This window comes from Meriones unguiculatus, chromosome 14 (genome assembly GCF_030254825.1).
Source record: "Meriones unguiculatus strain TT.TT164.6M chromosome 14, Bangor_MerUng_6.1, whole genome shotgun sequence".
NCBI classification, from domain to species: Eukaryota; Metazoa; Chordata; class Mammalia; order Rodentia; family Muridae; genus Meriones; species Meriones unguiculatus.
The window spans coordinates 3590056-3608686 of record NC_083361.1 but is presented as its reverse complement, the minus strand read 5'-3'; the positions used below and the strand labels follow the sequence as shown (position 1 = coordinate 3608686).

The 18631-nt window shown below is 52.1% G+C and overlaps 2 protein-coding genes across 2 annotated transcripts; both read right to left on the bottom strand.

Moving 5' to 3' along the window:
- Window positions 1-541: 541 nt before the first annotated feature.
- On the bottom strand, window positions 542-7604 carry Eid2b (EP300 interacting inhibitor of differentiation 2B). Its single transcript, XM_060366539.1, has one exon. The coding sequence runs from the start codon at window positions 2209-2211 to the stop codon at window positions 1756-1758; it is 456 nt and encodes a 151-aa protein (XP_060222522.1). The 5' UTR covers window positions 2212-7604; the 3' UTR covers window positions 542-1755.
- Window positions 7605-8111: 507 nt separating this feature from the next.
- Eid2 (EP300 interacting inhibitor of differentiation 2) lies at window positions 8112-9510 on the bottom strand. The gene has a single exon (XM_021662231.2). The coding sequence runs from the start codon at window positions 9441-9443 to the stop codon at window positions 8820-8822; it is 624 nt and encodes a 207-aa protein (XP_021517906.1). The 5' UTR covers window positions 9444-9510; the 3' UTR covers window positions 8112-8819.
- Window positions 9511-18631: the final 9121 nt, after the last annotated feature.

Here is an 18631-nt window from a genome sequence, read left to right as displayed (position 1 = left end):
TCCATTCATTCGTCCATCTCTATGGAAACAGCAAACACACAAAAGCACAGAGCATTATAAAAGCAATGCCAGGGACAGGGACACATGCTCATTGTCCCGGGGAGGCAGATCAGCAAGAAGCTCACGATCAGCCTCAGAGCCATGAAACCCCACCTCAAAACCAAGAAGCCCAAACTAAACAAAAACAAACAAACCAATCAACCAAAAAACAAAACAACAACCCCACAAACACAGCAAAGCTAGGCAAGAGGCACAGGCAAGAGGATCTCTGTGAGTTCAAGACCAGCCTGGTCTACCCACATAGCGGGTTGTAGGCCAGGCAGCACTACACAGACAGGCCTTGTTTCCAATGACGCGGTGAAGTGGGCTCAGTTCCCAGAACCCCCCCGGGGCTCACAGTTGCCTGTAACTAGTTCTGAGGACTCAACACCCTCTTCTGGCCTCCTCGGCCTCTTGCATTGATGTGGCACACACGTATGCATGCAGGCTCACACGCACACACACAAACATTTAAAACAAAACATTGGCTAAAATCCAGATGTCCAGAAGATGACTCATTCATTAAATGTTAGGATACAGCCTTAAATAGTAGTCATTACAAAAATGTAGAATCACTTTCAATATAACCTTAAAATATAAAAACCCAAGATGTAGATACCAGCTAGACTGTTGGTTGGCTTTTCCATCGCATGTGTGTGCGCACAGGAGTGTGTGCTCAGGGAAACGGCTGTGAACTCCTCTCAACCGGCTGGCCGTCAAATCCGTTAATAAGGCTTAGCCACAAACACCTTTGGCCACAGAGCCATGTCCCTAGCCCGACCTTGATTCAAAAGGACTGGGAATGTAGCTGTCCAGCTGGCAGTACTCCAGTGAGTAAGGCTCTGGGTTCCTTTCTCAGCACCCAGGACTGGGGATAACTAGATTGGGATCAATCTGTAAATGCATTACAAAACGGTTTTGAAAACCCTAGGGAAAACCACCCAACCTCCCCACCCCAGCGCAAATCACTGCGGATATCTGTTTTCAGTTTGGCGGAGAGAGAAGTTTAACTTCCCCTAGCATCTTTTGCTAGTTTTGAGTCCTGTTGACTGCACACCCATCATCTAAACACCAACTCAGATCTACTCCCACATGGATACGACTGCACAAGTCTTGAAAAATATGCATCTCACAACACACACATGACGTTTCCCTATCTGAATATTTACAGCTACAGAACAGCAAACACAAGAATTAACGGCACGGCCGGCCACGAGATGAGCCTCAGTGCTGAGCTGTCCACGTCGTCTCCTGAAAACCCCGAAGCAGCGGTATCTGACAACTGCGTCTTCTGGGTTCCTCTCGCATCCCAGTCGACTTCTATTTCCCCCCACTGGCAATTCTTAGACTTCATCTTTGCAAAACCATTGTCCTTCACAGTGAAGCAGCCTTCAGTTTCCACAAATGCAGGGGGGGGAATGATTGCTACCCGGCACAAGGTGGAAGTCGGAAGGGTCCACTTGGCCGGCCAGCTTCGAGCCCCGAGTGTCCGTCCCTTCCTGGGCCTGCATCATTTCACCCTGCCCGTCCGTAGCTGTATTCTGGATTTCCCACCTCAGGACATTTGCCCAGACATCTGCCCTTGAGCCTAAGAGTCACCTGACTTCCTGGCCACCATTCTTTATTTTTATTTTTTAAAGACAGAGTCTGCTGTAGCCCAGGCTGGCCTCCAGCCCCCTCCCTCCGGGGTGGGGGGTCAGCGGTTTAGGGTCCCGCTCAGTGGGCGGTGGGGCCTCCGCCGTCGGAGGCGGAGAGCGCCAGAGTGAAGGCGCGCGCGTCCGAGTCCATCTGCGGGGGGTTGGCGTCGAAGGCTGCCTCCCGGGCCTTGCAGCCCTCCACGAAGAGCCGGCGGCGCTCCTCGATGTCCCGGAGCAGCCTGGTGGGGATCAGGGGGTTGGTGTGCAGGTAGTGCTGGAACATCCGCTGCTCGTGAAGCTCCAGGAGGCGGAGCGGCGCGTGCATGTGCGGCATCGCCATCAGGCCCGGCACGCCGGGGAGCCGCGGGGGCGCCGGGCCCGGGGCCCGCGCCCAGGGCCGAGCGGCTCCGGCCAGCGGGCCTGCCGGGGCCTCGGGGCCCCCACTGCCTCCGCCCACCCGCGCCTGCAGGACGTCGCCGACGCCGTTCACGGGGCTCAGGTGGGGGACCCAGCTCTCTCCGGGCGGCTCGGACATCGCCGATCGTGGATCCCGTTAGGTCACCGGAGAGCGCTCCCCGGAGAAGCGCTCGCAACCGGCTCCGGCGGCTGCGCGAAGCTGTGCGCACGCGCGGGCCTCGGCGCGCCGGGAACCCGAGGGCGCGCGCGGGCCTCTGCCGCCCCCTAGCGGTGCGTGCGCCGCTCCCGCCGTGGCCGCGACCCGCTCGGAGCGCAGCGGCGGCTGGGTCGCACAGCGTCTCCCTGTGCACCCTTGGCTGGCTGGAACTCACACACAGGTCTGCCTGCTTTGGCCTCCGGAAAGCTGGAATTGCCGGTGGTGGCGCACGCCATTAATCTCAGCACTTGGAGGCAGAGGCAGGTGGATCTCTGTGACTTCAAGGCCAGCCTGGTCTACAGAGTGTGAGTTCCAGGACAGCCAGGGCTACACAGAGAAACCCTGTCTCGAAAAGCAAACAAGTTCGAGGCCACCCCGCGCTATGTGAAAGCCTGTCTCACTAGAGAAGTAAGAGCCATCTGCATCCAATGTCTGAAATGCAGCGGTCACTGAATCAGCTTACAGCTACCCTCTTGTGCCTTTGATGAATCCAGAGTCCACAAGTTACCAATTGGCCAATGCTGTCCCCAACACACGTAGGAACCCCAGCTACTTAGGTGCCTGGGGCAAGAAAGCAAAGTTCAAGGATAGCTTGGGCTACAGAGTTCAAGGCTAGTGCCGGCAACTAAGACCCTGTCTCAAAGTAAAAAAAATAAAAATAAAAATAGGGTGAGGGGCCCAGGGAGAGGCTTCAGTAGGTAAAGGTGAAAGGAAACCACTCCTGCAAATTGCCTACTGACCCTATGCAATGGCAGGCGCACACCGGCACAGTGTAGCTCAGTGGTCATGCTCTGGACTCAATCAGCACTGGAGGCTGAGGCAGGAGGAACTCTGGATTCAAGGCCACCCTGGTCCCATCAAGGCTGCAGATACTGAGATGTGTCACGCACACAGAAGCTTGTTAGTAAATTTGAAAACCTATAAAGATCATGCTGAATATTGTCACCATGACTTCACATTCCACCGTGGTGAATCTGGTGGAATCTAGGAGCACTTTCAGAGACTCTGAGTCTTGCTACAAAGCTCAAATTGGCCTCTGATTAGCATCGTCTCGGCCTCCCCGTGCTGAGATTACAGGCGTGTACCATGTCCACCATGTGTAAAGCCTGAAGAGGCCTTTGACAAGATTCAACCATCTTTCTTTTTAGAAAAACAGATGTCATCTCTCATTTGCATGTGCTTGTGTCTGTGTGTGAATGTGTGTGTGTACACGGAGTGAGCGAGCGTGGAGGCCAGAGGCTGGATCCCTGGAGCTGGAGTTACAGGCGGTGCTGGGGTCCAAACTCCTCATAGCTGAGCAGCACATGCTCCCGACGGCCGAGCCAGCTCTCCAGCCCCACACGGGTCTGTGTGGATGAGTGTTTCGCTGCATGCATGCATGCATGCCTGATGCTTGTGCAGGCCAGAATAGGGCGTTGGGTCCCCTAGACCTGGCATCATAAACGTCTGTGACTGTGGCGGGCCACGCAGGTGCCGGGAACTGAACCTGGGTCCTCTGCAAGGGCAACCAGGCTCTTAATTACTCTTAATTAATCCCTCCAGAGACTGAACTATGGGAAGAATCTTCACAAATCACCATCACTCCCCACATTATACAGAATGCAGCAACCAAGGAGCCGATAATGAGAAGCCAGGGGTGGGCTGGAGAGACGGCTCAGTGGTTAGAGCACTGGCTGCTCTTTCAGAGGAGCTGGGTTCGGTTCCCAGCACCCACATGGCAGCTCATAACTGTTACAGTGGATCTGACACCCTCACACTGACATATGCAGGCAAAACATCCATGAGCATAAAATAAAAATAAATATTAAAAAAAGAGAAGTCAGAGGGCCGGAGACGTGTCTCAGGGCTGAGAGCACTTGTATGCTCTACTGTGCTGTTGCTGCTGTAAAACACTGATGGAAACTGGGAGAAGAAAGGGTTTCTTTCCATTTGTAAAGGTCACAGCCCATCTTGGAGGGGCGTCAGGGCAGGGACTGAAGCAGAGGCCATGGTGGGACTGTCCACCGGTCTTCTCTTCTGGCTCATCCAGCCACTTTTCCTGGCGGCGGCACTGCCCGCAGTGGGCTGGGCCTCACTGCCTCAGCTAGCAAGGAAGAGAACGCCTGATGGACTAACTCAAAGGCCAGGATGCTAGAGGTGACTCCTCAGCTGAGGCCCCTCTCTCCAGGTAAGTCAGGGTGACAACAAACACTGGCCGTCACACTGTGCAACCAGAGGGCCTGACATCGGATTTCAGCTTCCACGTAAGAAGCTGAGCAAGGCCACACGTGTCCACAGCCCACTGCTGAGAGGCAGGCACAGGAGGCCGCCAGCTCTAGGTTCAGTGGGAGACCACCTCAGGGCAAGTGATGGAGGTCGCCTGACGTCCTCCAGGCTTCTAGGTATCTCACGTGTGTTTGTACAGCACACACAGAAACACATATGCTCGACATCACAGACAAGAATCATTTGAACAACTACAAACAGTAGTGTAATTGAGTGTACTGACAGGCTTCCTCAAAAATGAGCAGCAACTAACATTTTTGAAGTGATAAAGAAGTTTTCAGAATATATAATAGGAATATCTTTATAGAAGATAAAATACTGGCTGGAGAGATGCTCAGATGGCTCCACAGGACCCAGGTTCGATTCCCAGCACCCACAGGACAGCTTGCAGCCATCTGTAACTCCAGCTCCAGGGGAGCAGGTGCCCCCTCTGGCCTTCTTGAGCTGCTGGCATGTAAGTGCACAGACACACACGCAGACAAAAGATAAAATATCTAGAAATAACCCAGCATTGTGGCACATGCCTGCAGCCCCAGCAGAGGCAGGCAAATTTCCAGGCCAGCCTGGTCTACAGAGTGAGTCCAATAGAGAGTAAGGGCTACACAGAGAAACCCCGTCACAAAATAAAATAAAACACAACCTAGGAATAAATGACTAGACCTGTGAAAGACAATTTTAGGGAAATCCATTTAACAATATTAATTATACGCTGCCCTAATTTCTAATTTCCCCAGCCCTAATTTCCAGTTTTTGAGATGACCTCAAACTTCCGGTGATCCTCCTGCCTCATCCTCCCATATTCTAGGCTTACAGGCATAAACCACCACAACCTGGTTTAGGAAGTCTTTAAAAAACATGAAAACTGTGTGGGGGCGCACACCTTTAATCCCAGCACTCAGGAGGCAGAGGCAGGCGGATCTCTGTGAGTTTGAGGACAGCCAGGGCTACACAGAAAAACCCTGTCTAAGGGTGGGGTGGGGTAAAGTAAAGCTTTATTTATTTCTTAAAATTTTTATCTATCTGTCTATCTTTTCCTTTGAGGCAGGGGTTCTTTGTAGCACTGGCTATCCTGAAACCGGCTCTGTAGAGCAGGCCTGTCTCTCCTGGATTGCAGGCGAAAGCACCACCGCAGCTACCCTGCTGGAAGTTCCCTGTTCCACAGGAGAGGCTGCTCACCTGCAGTCTCAGCATGTGGAAGAGTCACCCTTAGTCTCAGGGCAGCAGGAGTTAAAAGTAAGATTCTGCCTTAAATGAACCGTGACAAAACACACCTCAAAAGAAAGATTCAGTGGCTGGAGGGATGGCTCAGAGGCTCAGGGCCCTTGTTGCTCCTGCAAAGGCCTGGGTTTAGCTTCTAGCCCTCCACGGCGGCTCAAAACCCTTCACAACTCCAGTTCCAAAGGATCCAGTGCCCTCTTCTGGCCTTCAGAGGCACTGCAAACACACAGCACGCATACATAAGAGGAACAGCTCAGACCCAGTAGAGCTAAATAAAACCTCAAGGGCTGGAGAGATGGCTCAGTGGTTAAGGGCACCGACTGCTCCTCAAGAGGACCCTGGGTTCAAGTCCCAGCACCCACATGGCAGCTGACAAATGTCTGTAACTCCAACACCTGACACCCTCACACAGACAAACATGCAGGCTAAATACCAATGCACATACAATAAAAGGAAAAGACTCTGTATTTTAAAGATAGCAGTTATCCCGAGTACTATGTGATTCTAACTAAACTCTTTGTCTGAAGACAGTAACGATGCCAGGTGTGGTAACTCACACCCATATTTCCAGCACTTGGAAGGCAGAGGCAGGCAGATCTCTGGGTTTGAGGATAGCCTGATCTACAGGGAAAGTTCCAGGATAGCCAGGGCTACACAGAGAGCCTGTTTCTCAACCCCTCCCCCAAGTAAAGTGAGCAGAAAAACCAGAAAGACTATGAGAAAACACTGAGTGGGCTCAGCATGGCTCTCCTTTGCTGTACGCACAGTGGGATCTTACTCCACACTGCTAAATAAATCCCAGATGGTTCAATATAAACAAAGAAATCCCTCTCACAGACACCAACAAAACCTTGGGATTCAAAATCTTGCACAATTTAGGAAAAACAAAAACAAAAAAAAATCTAGGCAGGTGAGTTGACACAAGCCTGGCGACCTGAATTTGATGCCCTGAACCCACATCAGGGATAAAAAAAATCTATGGGAAAAGCCTGGCGAATAACTAGAAAAATATATTTGTCACTCATATCACAAACCAATGTCATGCCTACTGTCACTAATACATTGGCAACTACTGCAGTCAGTAAAAACTTAAGGGGAGAAATGGTAAGTGTGGACAGTCAGCAGGGCAGTGGTGGCCACATCTTTAACCCAGCACCCAGGAGGCAGAGGCAGCAGATCTCATGAGTTCCAGGCCAGCCTGGTCTACAGGACAGCCAGGGCTACACAGAGAAACCGTTTCAACATACACACACACACCACACACACACAGAAACTGGACAGTCATGAGAAAGGAAAGGAATTAGAATTTTGTGGTGCTGGGGGTCAGACCCAGAGGCTTGTACATTCTAGGCAGGGGCTCTACCACTGGGCCACACCCCAGCCCCTCACTGGGGGATTCTAGGCAGGGTCTCTGCCACTGAGCTACATCCCCAGTCCCTCACTGGGGGATTCCAGGCAGATGCTCTACCACTGAGCCACACCCCAGCCCCTCACTGGGGGATTCTAGGCAGGGGCTCTACCACTGAGCCACACCCCAGCCTCTCACTGGGGGATTTAGTCAAGTAGTGTGCTATCACTGACATATATTTTGAGCCCTCTTTTCATTCTTAAATGAAAAGATAACTTACAATGAAAACCTTAAAACTGATACAGCTTGGGGGCTGGGAGGGATGGCTCAGCAGTTAAGGGCACTGACTGCTCTTCCAGAGGACTTGCATTCAATTCCCAGTACCCACTGCAGGGAATCTGACATCCTCACACAGACATACATGCAGTGGAACACTAATGTACATAAAATAAAAATAAATAAAAACTGATACACCTTTTTTCCTACTGTCAGGCTGCTAAGCAGTCAGAAAATATCCATTTATCAACCACTGGTGGGAGCTTAAAGAGGCAAATTAGCTGTAGCTACAAAGTTACAAAAGCAAGCCTTTGGCCAGGATTGTTACTTCTCGAAATCAGACTTCAGATATTACCAAGAACAAAAAAGCTGAGGAGCTAGTAAGACGCACCATCATTTTTTACAAAGCAAAACAAAAAACCTGTAACACCATCACGTGTACGACTTATCCCAGCTTGGGGAGGGAGACATGAAAGACACGTTCAGAACTGAGGCAGAGCACATCCCCACTCGGGCCAGGCGCTGCGCACAGCAGACAGCCTAGCAGAGGAAGCCGGGAGAAAACGATGGGAACTAGCCGACCCTCCCGGTCCATCACAGCGTAACCCAGGACGCAGAGAAATGCAGCTCTCTGGGAGTAAGCTCACTGCTCGGCCAGATTCCTCAAGGCGTTTTCTTACGGAAGTCACACTCTGCAAACCAAAACATGTCAGCCTTGCAAAGAAATAAATATGTATTGTGTATACATAGTGAAACGAGGAAGGAAACGGCGTCGGCGGCTGCCTTAGCGCCGGCACCGGGAGGGAGGCACAGGGGACGCTCAGTCCTTTATATTCTTGGGAACTGTGAACAGATGAGTGTTACTAAAAAAAAAAAAAAAAAGTCTGAAAAATGGAACACAGATTCCGTTTGTTCCCATCTGGCATGTCTGAAGACACAATGTATCACACACTATGTACAATATTACAATATTTATGCTGCTTGCCATTCGCAATGTCTCGGAAACACGAAATCAGTCTTACACTCGCGCTGACCCCGGCATGAAGAGAAGGCATGTTCTGACAAGGTCAAGGTCTGGAGTACACTTCGTCCTGGTCAGTGTTAGCTCTTCACGCTGACCCTCCTTCAGGAAAACTCCCCTCAAGCCTTGAGGTTTTACAGAGCCACCCTTTGCTTATCGACGGAGCCACGCGGGCAGACGTCTTCCGTGACACAGGAAACCTACACGTTGCAGGAGCCTCACCGAGGTCGACGTTTCCACCCCCCAATCGTCGGTCGCCTCGTCCCCCAGCCAAGGCCGCGCCGCTCCACTCTCGGGGCCCTTCCGACGTCTGGACACCAGGCTGCGTCTGGACACCAGGCTGCGGGACGGGGCTTGCCTCGGAGGGAGGCCTTCGCGCCGCGCCCGGCCCCCGGCGGCCCCTCACTCTCGCTGGATGAACCTGTCGCACCCCAGTTCTTCTATCAGAGGGTTGATCACCTCCGACGCGGTCAGGGCTATGGTAAAGGTCAGAATGTCAAAATCCACCCTCTGCGGGTTGCGCAGGTACTCCACGTCGAAGGCCGCCTCCCGGGCCCGGCAGGCCTCCACGAAGCGCCGGCGGCGCTCCTCCAGCTCCTGGATGCGGCCCGGGGCGATCGGGTAGTTCTCCAGGTAGTGGCGCAGGAACTGCTGGTAGTTGATGCCCAGGACGCTGAGCGGGTGGCGGAGGCGCAGGTAGGGCAGCGCGGCCAGGCCGCCGGCGCGGGAGCGGGGCCTGCCCTCGGGGGCCTCCTCCTCCAGCGGCTCGCCCAGCAGCCGGGCCACCTCCGCCATGCGGGCCTCCCGGGACGCCGCCGCCGCCGCGGGGCCGCCGCGGGCCGCCGCCCGGCCGCCGCGGGCCGGGGCCGCCGCCGCCGCCGCCATCGGGCCGCCCCGGCTCTCCTCGGGTCGCGCCGGGCCCGGGAGCGCACGCCGCCCGCCGCCCGCCCCGGCCTGCGGGAGCCCGCGGCCGCCGCTCGCCGCGCCCGTCCGCGGGACGCCGCTGGCTGCGGGCAGCTGGGACATGTCGGAGCGCAGGCTCGGCGCGGCGGCTCGCGGGGACCGGGGAGCGGCGGGACGGCGAGGCGCGGGGCCGAGCACGCGAGGGCGCGGCGGCGAGCGCGCTGCGCACGGGCGGGCGTCGCGGCCGCCGCCGTCTGCGCAGGCGTGGCTCCCGCGGCGCCGCCGAGGGCCCGTGCGCATGCGCCCCCTCCGGGCGCGGGCTGGCGAGCCTCGAGGCTGCCCCCGAGCGGTCGGAGGCGCCGTCGCGCCCCTTCGGTGGGAGGGTAGGGTTCCGTTTTGCCTTCCTACCTAAGTTTAATTTTCGTTCTTAAGTTAGTCCTCCGCGTTTTGTTTGGTTGCTTTTGCCCGTGTGTCTGTAGGAAGCCAGAAGAAGGTGCTGGGAACTCTGGAACTGGAGTTCTGGGAACCCTGCGTGCTGGGAGCTGCCAAGGATGACCTTGAACTCTCCATCTCCCGGCCTCTTCCCGAGTCTTCCAGGGACGACAGGCGTGCCCCGCCGTGCCTGCGCAGCTAACTAACCTGCTATAGTACTATCACTCATCAGTCAGGGGAAACGGAACCAGGTGGACTTACAGCTCAACAATAAAGGCCAACAGGATGGCTCAGCGGTTGAAGGTTAGAGAATCTCAGCAGAACTGCCGTATCTGGCAGGGTCTGGAGGGGCTTGAAGTAAGCTTCGAAGCAGCCTTCTGTCAGCGCTTGACGTCTAAGATTTTTATGGTCATATTCCTTCGACCATTTCTTGGAGCCTTTGCATCTCGTAGCCGGTTGGCAGGCCTGGCACCTTAGGAGACTTGCTGCTGTGTGGAAACTGATGTGCTGAAGGTGCCTTTTGTTTAACAATAAAAGAGCTTCTAAGAACAGTCGCACGCAGGCTGCTCCCTCTGCTGTTAAGGAGCCCGGACCCATCCTGCGGTGGCCCTTCTGCAGACCCTGACCCACCAACACTGACAAAAGTCACTTTCAGTCCCAGGAACCCGCATGGAGGAAGGAGGAAACCGACTCCCAGAAGTTGTTCTTTGAACTCTTCAGGTGTGTGAACGCAAAGTACGTGTTCAGAAAAGCAGGGAGCACCACAAGAGAGCAGATGTCTCCTCATTCCAGAACTCTGGCGGAACTGCTCCAACAGCCAAGCCTTTCCCTTTCTTGGCATCGCTGCTTTCCCTTGGTCAATTATCCGTTTTCCTTTTTGGACTCTTAAATATCGCTCTTGCCCAAAGTCAGATCCCAAGCTGAGAAAAACCTTTTGGAAACTGAAGAGACTTTAGCTGTCTGGGCATGGCAACATGGCTCCGGCAGGCCTTGCCCTTCTCCCCCATTCCCTCTGCCTTACTAAAATTCCTTAGATTACATTCCTAAAGCCGGCCCTGTAACTTGACTTTTTCTACTATGTGGAGTCTTGTTTTCCCATTCTTTATCCCCCCAGTTTCACCCCCTATCACTAGACAGGAGAGAGAGAAAGATGGGGGGCGGGGATAGCTTTGAATCTAGTTTCTTTTTTTCTCCTTTGTTTGTAGCTGGTCTTTGCTACTTTGTGGCTTCTTCTTTTCGCACCTTTTATCCCCTTTCACCCTCTATCACCAGATAGGGAAGAGAGAAAGAGAGATTCCTGAATCTAATTTCTTTCTTCTTTTCGGCTACTAGCAAACCGCAAATAACCCCCCTGAATGACCACCAACCACCAACCCTACCTATCTGGGCTCTAGAATTTATATACCCTCTGAAAAATTCCCAGAATTCCATGTCACACATTGCAGAAACCATCTGCAGCTGACAGAACCATGCCTCCGTCAGAGCACGAGGCAAGGCATACTCAGCTGCTGCCAAGCAGCCCCCTATCCCCACACCTGGGATTTAAAAAAAAAAAACACATTGTTTTTTTTCCCCACATTCTTATAATATAGCTGTGTTTTTAAAAGAAAGCAAAATTCCAAAATGCTTACTACAAGCTCCCAAGGTCTATTTCCTTGCCTAGCCACGTCCTCTCCCCGAGGCAGACAACTGAGGTCCGGCTATCACAGTACTGAAGCTCAGCAATCAGAAGCCGCCTTTGGATCACCTAAATGATTAAATTAAACACCTCGTCCTAACGTGGGGTGTTTTGCCTCTGGGCCACACTTTGTCCTCTCTGTCAAGAGGCTGTCCTTTATTCCACTCGGAGACAACAACCCCCTCCTCCCTTGTTCCCTTCCCCTTCTCCCTTGTCCCGTCTCCCATCCCTGTCTCTTTTTCCCTGCCCTTTGGGCATATAATCTCCTTTGTGCTGAGAATTTGGTCTTGGGGGTGCTGTGCTGTTATTGGTCTCTTACAGAAACTGCAGGAAGTTCACCCCAGACTGTCTGGTGCTCCCGGGTGGCACCCGAATGGCTACGTCTGAGATCACATAGGTATAACACAGACGAGTAAGAAGGGGATTAGGTGGCGTGCTTGGGTTGTACACTGCTGGGTCTCCCACACCACAGGAAGAACGGCTAAGACAGAAGAGCCTGTTATGTCTTGGGGGCTTTGGCAGTTTTGTATGTGCCCACTTTGATGTAATTTGTTAACGGGGCCGTATTAGTCAGCTTCAAGTTACAGCAATGACGTATCGAAGGCAACCAAAATATAAAGAGAAAGGTTTGTTTAGCCCAGAATTCTGGACATGTCACCACTGTGGGCCTCTGCTGAGGGCGCATCACGCTGGGAGCGCCTGGAGGAGAGGACCCTTTGTGTCATGAATGTGAAGCAGGGAGGATGAAAGGCTGGGTCCCACAGCTGCTTTAGGAGTCTGTCCCCACAGCCCAAGAATCTCACATAAAGTCGGTGTCTTAGTTAGGGTTCTGTTGCTGGGAAGAGACGCCGTGACCACAACAGCTCTCATAAAGGAAAGCATTTAACTGGGGCTGGTGTACAGCTTCAGAGGTTTCCTCCATCATCGTCACGCAGGAAGCATGGCGGCACGCAGGCAGACTTGGTGCTGGAGAAGGAGCCGAGTGCTAACATCTTGATCCACAGGCAGCAAAAGGCGGCTCCGTCACAATTGGCCAGACCTGAGCTTGTAAGACCTCAAAGCCCACCCCCAGGGACACACTTCCCCAACAAGGCCACACCTCCTACTATTGCTACTCCCTATGGGCCACGCACTCACAAACATGAGCCTATGGGACCATTCCTATTCCCACCAGCGCAGTCATTCTTTTAAAGGGTCACAGCATCTCCCCGGAACATCCTAGGAACTAAGTCTTTAACTTACAGACATTAGGGATACGCATCTAAACTACAGAAATAGTACAAAAAGAGTGGCAGCTCAGTTGTAGAACGTGATGTGTAAGTTTCCTCTGAGAAAGAAACTTTCCGGTCTGCAGGAACGCTCCTTAAGCAGGAATGTAACCATCTCAAAACGTTTCAGGAGGTCCCTGAAACTCACCAGATTCACTAGCATCTCCCAAAGTACAGGACCTGAGCTGCTCAGGAACCCCAAGACCAAGTTCTCAGCACAAAGGAGATTTATTTGCCCCAGAGGGACAAAGGGCAGGGAATAAGAGACAATGACAGGAGGTAGAGGATGAGGGAGAAGAGGAAGGGAACAAGGGAGAGGCAGAAGGGATATCTATCCCAGAGGGACGAAGAACTGCCTCTGCATAGAGAGGAGACAGACGTGGCACACAGAAAAATGGCCGCTTATAAAGGTACAAGGGGAAATCATGAATTAGGATGAGGTGTTTAATTTTAATTGGGCATGTTAAATAGGTGATCTTTTGATTGCTGGACTTCAATGTGTTGATAGCTGGATCTGGATCTTGGTGGTCAGCCTCAGGAGGAGGAAGTGGCCAAATAAGGGAATAGACTTTGGTGACCGGCTTTAGGAATGTAATTTTTTTTTTTTCAGCAAGGCAGAGGGAGTCAGGAAGAAAAGCAGGGCTCGTCAGAGCCATGTTTGCTGGGCTTGGGCCTTCTAGAGCCCCTGCAACTAGAGAGTGAAAGAGATTGCTGGCAGGTGGGAAAGACATCTGTAATTTGTAGGTGGCCTCCGTAGATGGAGATCCCTTTTATGAATTGCTTCTCTCCCTCTCCTCCTCTCTCGTCTATCTGCCTACAGGAGTTCATGGGTGCCTTTTATGTTCAGGTGCCCTCAGAGGTCAGAGGTCAGAAGCGGGCCCCGGATCTCCTGGAAATGGCAGTGGTTGAGGCACCTGATGTGTGTGTGGGGACCTGAAGCTGAGTCTTCAGCCAGAGCGTGTCTCCAGCGTCTCTTAGCTGCTGAACCGCTGCTGCAGCCCCTGTCTATTACAAGGAAGTAGAAGCCTAGAGGCAACGCTGGTCAGCACCACGGACAGCACGGCACCAGCGGGATCCCTTCTCCCCCCCCCCACAGGAGGGAGCGGGGCCGGCAAGCTCAGGGTACTGCCACAGAGCAGAATTACTGCAGGCTGTCTTTTGATTCCCACATCTGTGCGTGAGGCTCTGGATGCCCACAGGCTCCGGCAGGGGGCACTGGGTCCCCTGGAGCGGGAGTTGCAGTGCTCTTAGTCCCTGAGCTCCTTGCCGGCTGATTTTGATAAGGTACCATCAATGCATGGAGGGATGGCCTCATAAACAAAACGGTTCTTCAACTGGTTACCCGCACGTGTTAGAGATGTCTTCCAAACGCATCATCAGATCAGCTGTGCCAGCGTGCCGGAAGCCACAGGGCCAGAGACCATCAGAGCGGGGCCTGTTGACAACGCTGAGGCTTCCTCAGAGAACAAGGGTCGGGGAGAGTCACTGGGTTCTCGCCCGAGGTGGCACCGGATCCTCCCTGATATTTGTCTGCCATTCTGCCCTAACTGTGGGTGGTCTCTGGGTTTCAGGAGGTCTGGAGTATACGGTGTGAAATTAGTGTGAATGAACTCTGTCTGTGGGGGTTGGGGGAAGACATCCCATGGCTCGGTGAGATGCTGGGGTGCTGTAGCTGAGCGGTCCCCAGGCTCCCGTAAGCCACCCCCCACCCATGCTCTGTAAATAAGCCCAGTAGCCCCATTGGCTCCCCAGGGTGAATGTTGTTGGAATTGCACTTTGGTTCATCACTAGGACCTTGTACGTGGTAGGTAATAATGTGCCTTTAAGAGGGCTGCAAGGTGACGCAGCCAGCTCTCACAGCCTGACAAGCTCAGGGCATACCCTTTGCCAGTCTTTCCCTGTGGCTAACAGCTCCTAGTTTGAGGTACCTGGTTCCGCCATGCTTTCTGTTGTACAGTGTTGAACTAAATCACATGATGAAAACCTCCCACCAGACTCCTCAAAACTTAAAAAGCCAGGTGTTTTCTTCGGGGATTTCTCTGAACACCCCTCCCCATTCCCCTCCTCTCATGGTTACACATGCTCTCTCTCTCACTTTCTCTCTCCCACTCTCTCCTTCCCTCTCTCTTATTTTCACTTTAAAATTTTTATTTTTTTAAGGCAGAGAGATGCTGTGACAGTTTGGAATATATGTTGTTCAGGCAGCCTGTAACTCTAACTCCAGAAGATCCAATACTTGGGTTTTTTGTTTGTTTGTTTGTTTCTTCAAAATAGGGTTTCTCTGTGTGGCCTTGGCTGTCCCGGACTTGCCTTGTAGACTGTAGGCTTAGATTTCCTACCAAACCTGCTTTATTTAGGATTCTGCAACACCTTCTGCCTCCCTTCCTCCCACTGACCAGAGGTGGGGGAGAAGGAAGGTTGCTAGGTAAAGGGGTTGTAAACCTTTTTAGACATAGGTCCTTGGGGTGAGTGCGCTCTCTGTTGTCGGGATACCAGCAGCCCAGACCAGATACCAACACCACACCAAACAGCAGCACGAATTGGCACAATTCAGCAGATCGGGACAAGTGGGACAAGTCAGCGAAAGCCGAAAGACTCAGCTGGATTGCCCCAAGCTCTCTGGAACATTTCTCTCTGCGAAGTCGGGTGCCGAAGCACGAAGATGAGCGCAGCGATGTCGGTCCACGTCTCAATGGAGCGTGGGCTCCTATGTATCTCTTCTCCTAGTCCACCCACGGAGGTTCTCAGCTGGCTAAAGTCTTTCGACAAGACATCTCCAGCCCTCTCACAAGACAGCTCCTAGCAAAACATCACATGACAAATCTGAGTCTTAAAAAACAAAACAAAACCAAAAACAAAACAAAACAAATTTCCAATTCATAGACCAGGCTGGCCTTGAACTCACCGAGCTGCCTGCCTCTGCCTCCCTGAGTGCCGGGATCCCGGGCGTGTGCCGCCATGACTTCATACATTTATTTTTAGGTTTTACACATGTATGTGTCCCAGCGTATGTATGTGTGCCACAGGCACTAGGTGCCCCGAGCGCCACCAGAGAGTGTTGGATCCCTGGAGCTGTAGCCACAGATGGTCATGAGCCTCTGATACGGCAGCCGAGCTCAGGCCACCTGCTGGAGCTCTTAGGGTCCCGACCATCTCCCGGCCTTATTGCCACTCTGGATGAAGCTCTTCTCCCAGCTTTGAAGGGAAGCCTCTCCCACACCTTCAGGTCATGTTGAGCCATTTAAAGATACACAGCTCTTTTCTCTCTAAGCATCTTGCAGTTCAAGGTCCAAACATGGTGTTGAGCCCCTTCTCCTCATAAACCTGAAGGGTCAGTATGGGTTGGCTCAGGCTCCTTTCCCCGAGCCAGCAAGGGCTGATTCACTTTCTTCTATTTCACAGTGAGGGAGAGGGAAGGAATTGCTGGCGACGTTGTGGGAATGGGGTCACTCGAGACTTGTCTGTCTGAGCATGAGCACATTCTAACCAATAAGAGGCTTTTATGTAGAGACTGGCATCATGGCTGGCAGGCACATGGCGCCTGACCCACCCCGGGAGTGTGCCCAAGATGCAGCCCCAGCTGTTAGGAGTTTATAAAGTCAAAACGCACCACGTTAAAGCTTTGGGGTCCGGTGCCTCACACCCTGTTTTGCGGAGGCAGGGATTGACTAGATGTTAGCAGACCTCCTCAGCGACCCCCTCAGCTATCTTGAGCAAGCAAGCAGTTTGCACAAGAGCAAAACGAGCAATTATCTCCTATGACCCTTTGTCTTGTAAGAACAGCTGAGGTGGCAAAAGATTTTACAAGACCAGATAGTTTTTTTGTTTGTTTGTTTGTTTTTAAAGATTGATTTATGGGGCTAGAGAGATGGCTCAGAGGTTAAGAACACTCACTGTTCTTCCAAAGGTCCTGAATTCAATTCCCAGCAACCATCTATATGGCGGCTCACAACCATCTATAGTGAGATCTGGTGTGCAGGCAGAATGTTATATAAATAATAAGTAAATCTTTAAAAAAAGATTGATTTATGTATATGAGTGCTTTGTCCTCATGTACTTCTGCAACCCCGGAAGAAGGCATCAGATCCCATTACAGATGGTTGTGAGCCATCATGTGGTCACTGGGAACTGGACTCTGGCGCTCTGGAAGGTCAGTCACCGCTCTTAACCTCTGAGCCATCTTTCCAGCCCCTGGACAACAATTCTTAAGACAAGCCCAACAATTCTAGGAAATGGGAAGTGGGCTGACAGGGCACTTGTACAAACCAGGGGCTTACATGCTAGGGGCAGCTTGTTTACACACATCTTGAGCACAGTAATTAAAACCTTAAGTGTAAGGTTAGCCAACCCAGCCCCCCACCCCCAACGAGTCCTTACTCCACCGCTGAGCAGCCTGCAAAAGAACAGCACGTGACCCCTCTCTAGCGTTAGGTCGGAGAATCAAGGAAGACCCCAGATACAAAAGCGAGGAGTGTTCATTCTGCACGTTCCAGCGTGCAGGGGCCACCAGAGAACGGAGACCCTTAAGAGAACTCGCAGGCTCAAGGGAAAGGCAGGATTTCCCAGTGTGGTTGGGTAATCTTTGCAGGGATTGGTTGGCGCTGATCTAGGGGGTATGGGGGGGGGCGGGGCGGATGATTGGTTCTGAAGTTGGGGGACTTCAAGGCGTGTCCGGGTAACAAAGTATCAACTTGACTAACTAGACAAAGCATTTCTAACAGACCTTTAATTTGGCTGGTCAAATGACTGGGGACTTTGCAAAGCGGTTTCTACATTACTGTTTCTCATTTCAAGGGAGGTTATTGAGTTATTGATCCGGTTTCCATGGATTATAGTTTGGTGTTCAAGGATCCGGAAACTCAGGCCTGTTCAGTCTGAAGCCTGTCATGGAGTCAGACTGGCTTATTAAAAATCATTCCCCTCACCAGTACAATATGCAAAAATAAACTTGAAACTGGACACAGAAGTAAAGTTTTAGAATGAAGCAGTAGTGCTGTTATGGGTCTGGGCTCCAGAGAGTCCTCAGTCTGAACATGGTTTAATAAAGAAGAGGCTTTTTTCAGGTTCTGGGGCCATGTCCGCACCCCAGACTCACGCTGAGGTTCCCGCGATGGGACCCCAGCTACATTAGTCAGGGGTTTATAAAGAAGTTACATTCTTTGGGAGGGAATGAGGGAGGGGGCTACATCTGGGATACAAAGTAAATAAACTGTAATTAATATAAAAAATAAAAATTTAATTAAAAAAAGAAGTTACATTCTGTTTTGCAAACAGAGGGGGTCGTGCAGGTGTCCTGATTATCTTGAGCAAAACAAGCTTTTCTTTGCGGAATCAGAAACAACAGTTAACCTAGTGACCTACTATCTTGAATAAACAATGGTTTTTGTTAGACTCGTACAAGACCAGACAGTTACAAAAACTGCCTTCCCAGTCCTTCACGTTTGGTAGGTCCAATTTTGCTTTCTAGTTCACCTAAGCACAATAATTTTAAACTTTGGTGCTTTTGGTTTTCCGAGACAGGGTTTCTCTGGGCAGGTCTGGCTGTCCTGGAACTTGCTCTGTAGACCAGGCTGGCCTCAGACTCACAGAAATCCACCTGCCACTGCCGGGATAGAAGGTGGAGCTTAGCGGTGTACCTAAGAAAGCTCATCCAAGATTTGTGGTGGTCCACACCTGCTAATCCCCTAGCAGACCTCCGTGAGTTTGAGGTCAGACTGGTCTACACGGAGAGGTCCAGGCCAGACGGGGTTACACAATGAGGCCCTGTCCTCAGTGAAGTTCTTTGGACATTTTCTGTAATTAATTAATTAGCCGATGAGGTTTTGGTTTTTGGTATTTCCATGAACTCCGCTGGGATAAGCAGAGTTCCACCTCCGTCTGCCTCCTGCAAGTTGGGATTAGAGTGCGCCTGCAGGTGTGTGCTCTTAATTTAG

Coding starts and splice junctions, on each gene's coding strand:
- Eid2b (XM_060366539.1), bottom strand. CDS start 2,211: ATGTCCGAGCCGCCCGGAGAGAGCTGGGTCCCCCACCTGAGCCCCGTG.
- Eid2 (XM_021662231.2), bottom strand. CDS start 9,443: ATGTCCCAGCTGCCCGCAGCCAGCGGCGTCCCGCGGACGGGCGCGGCG.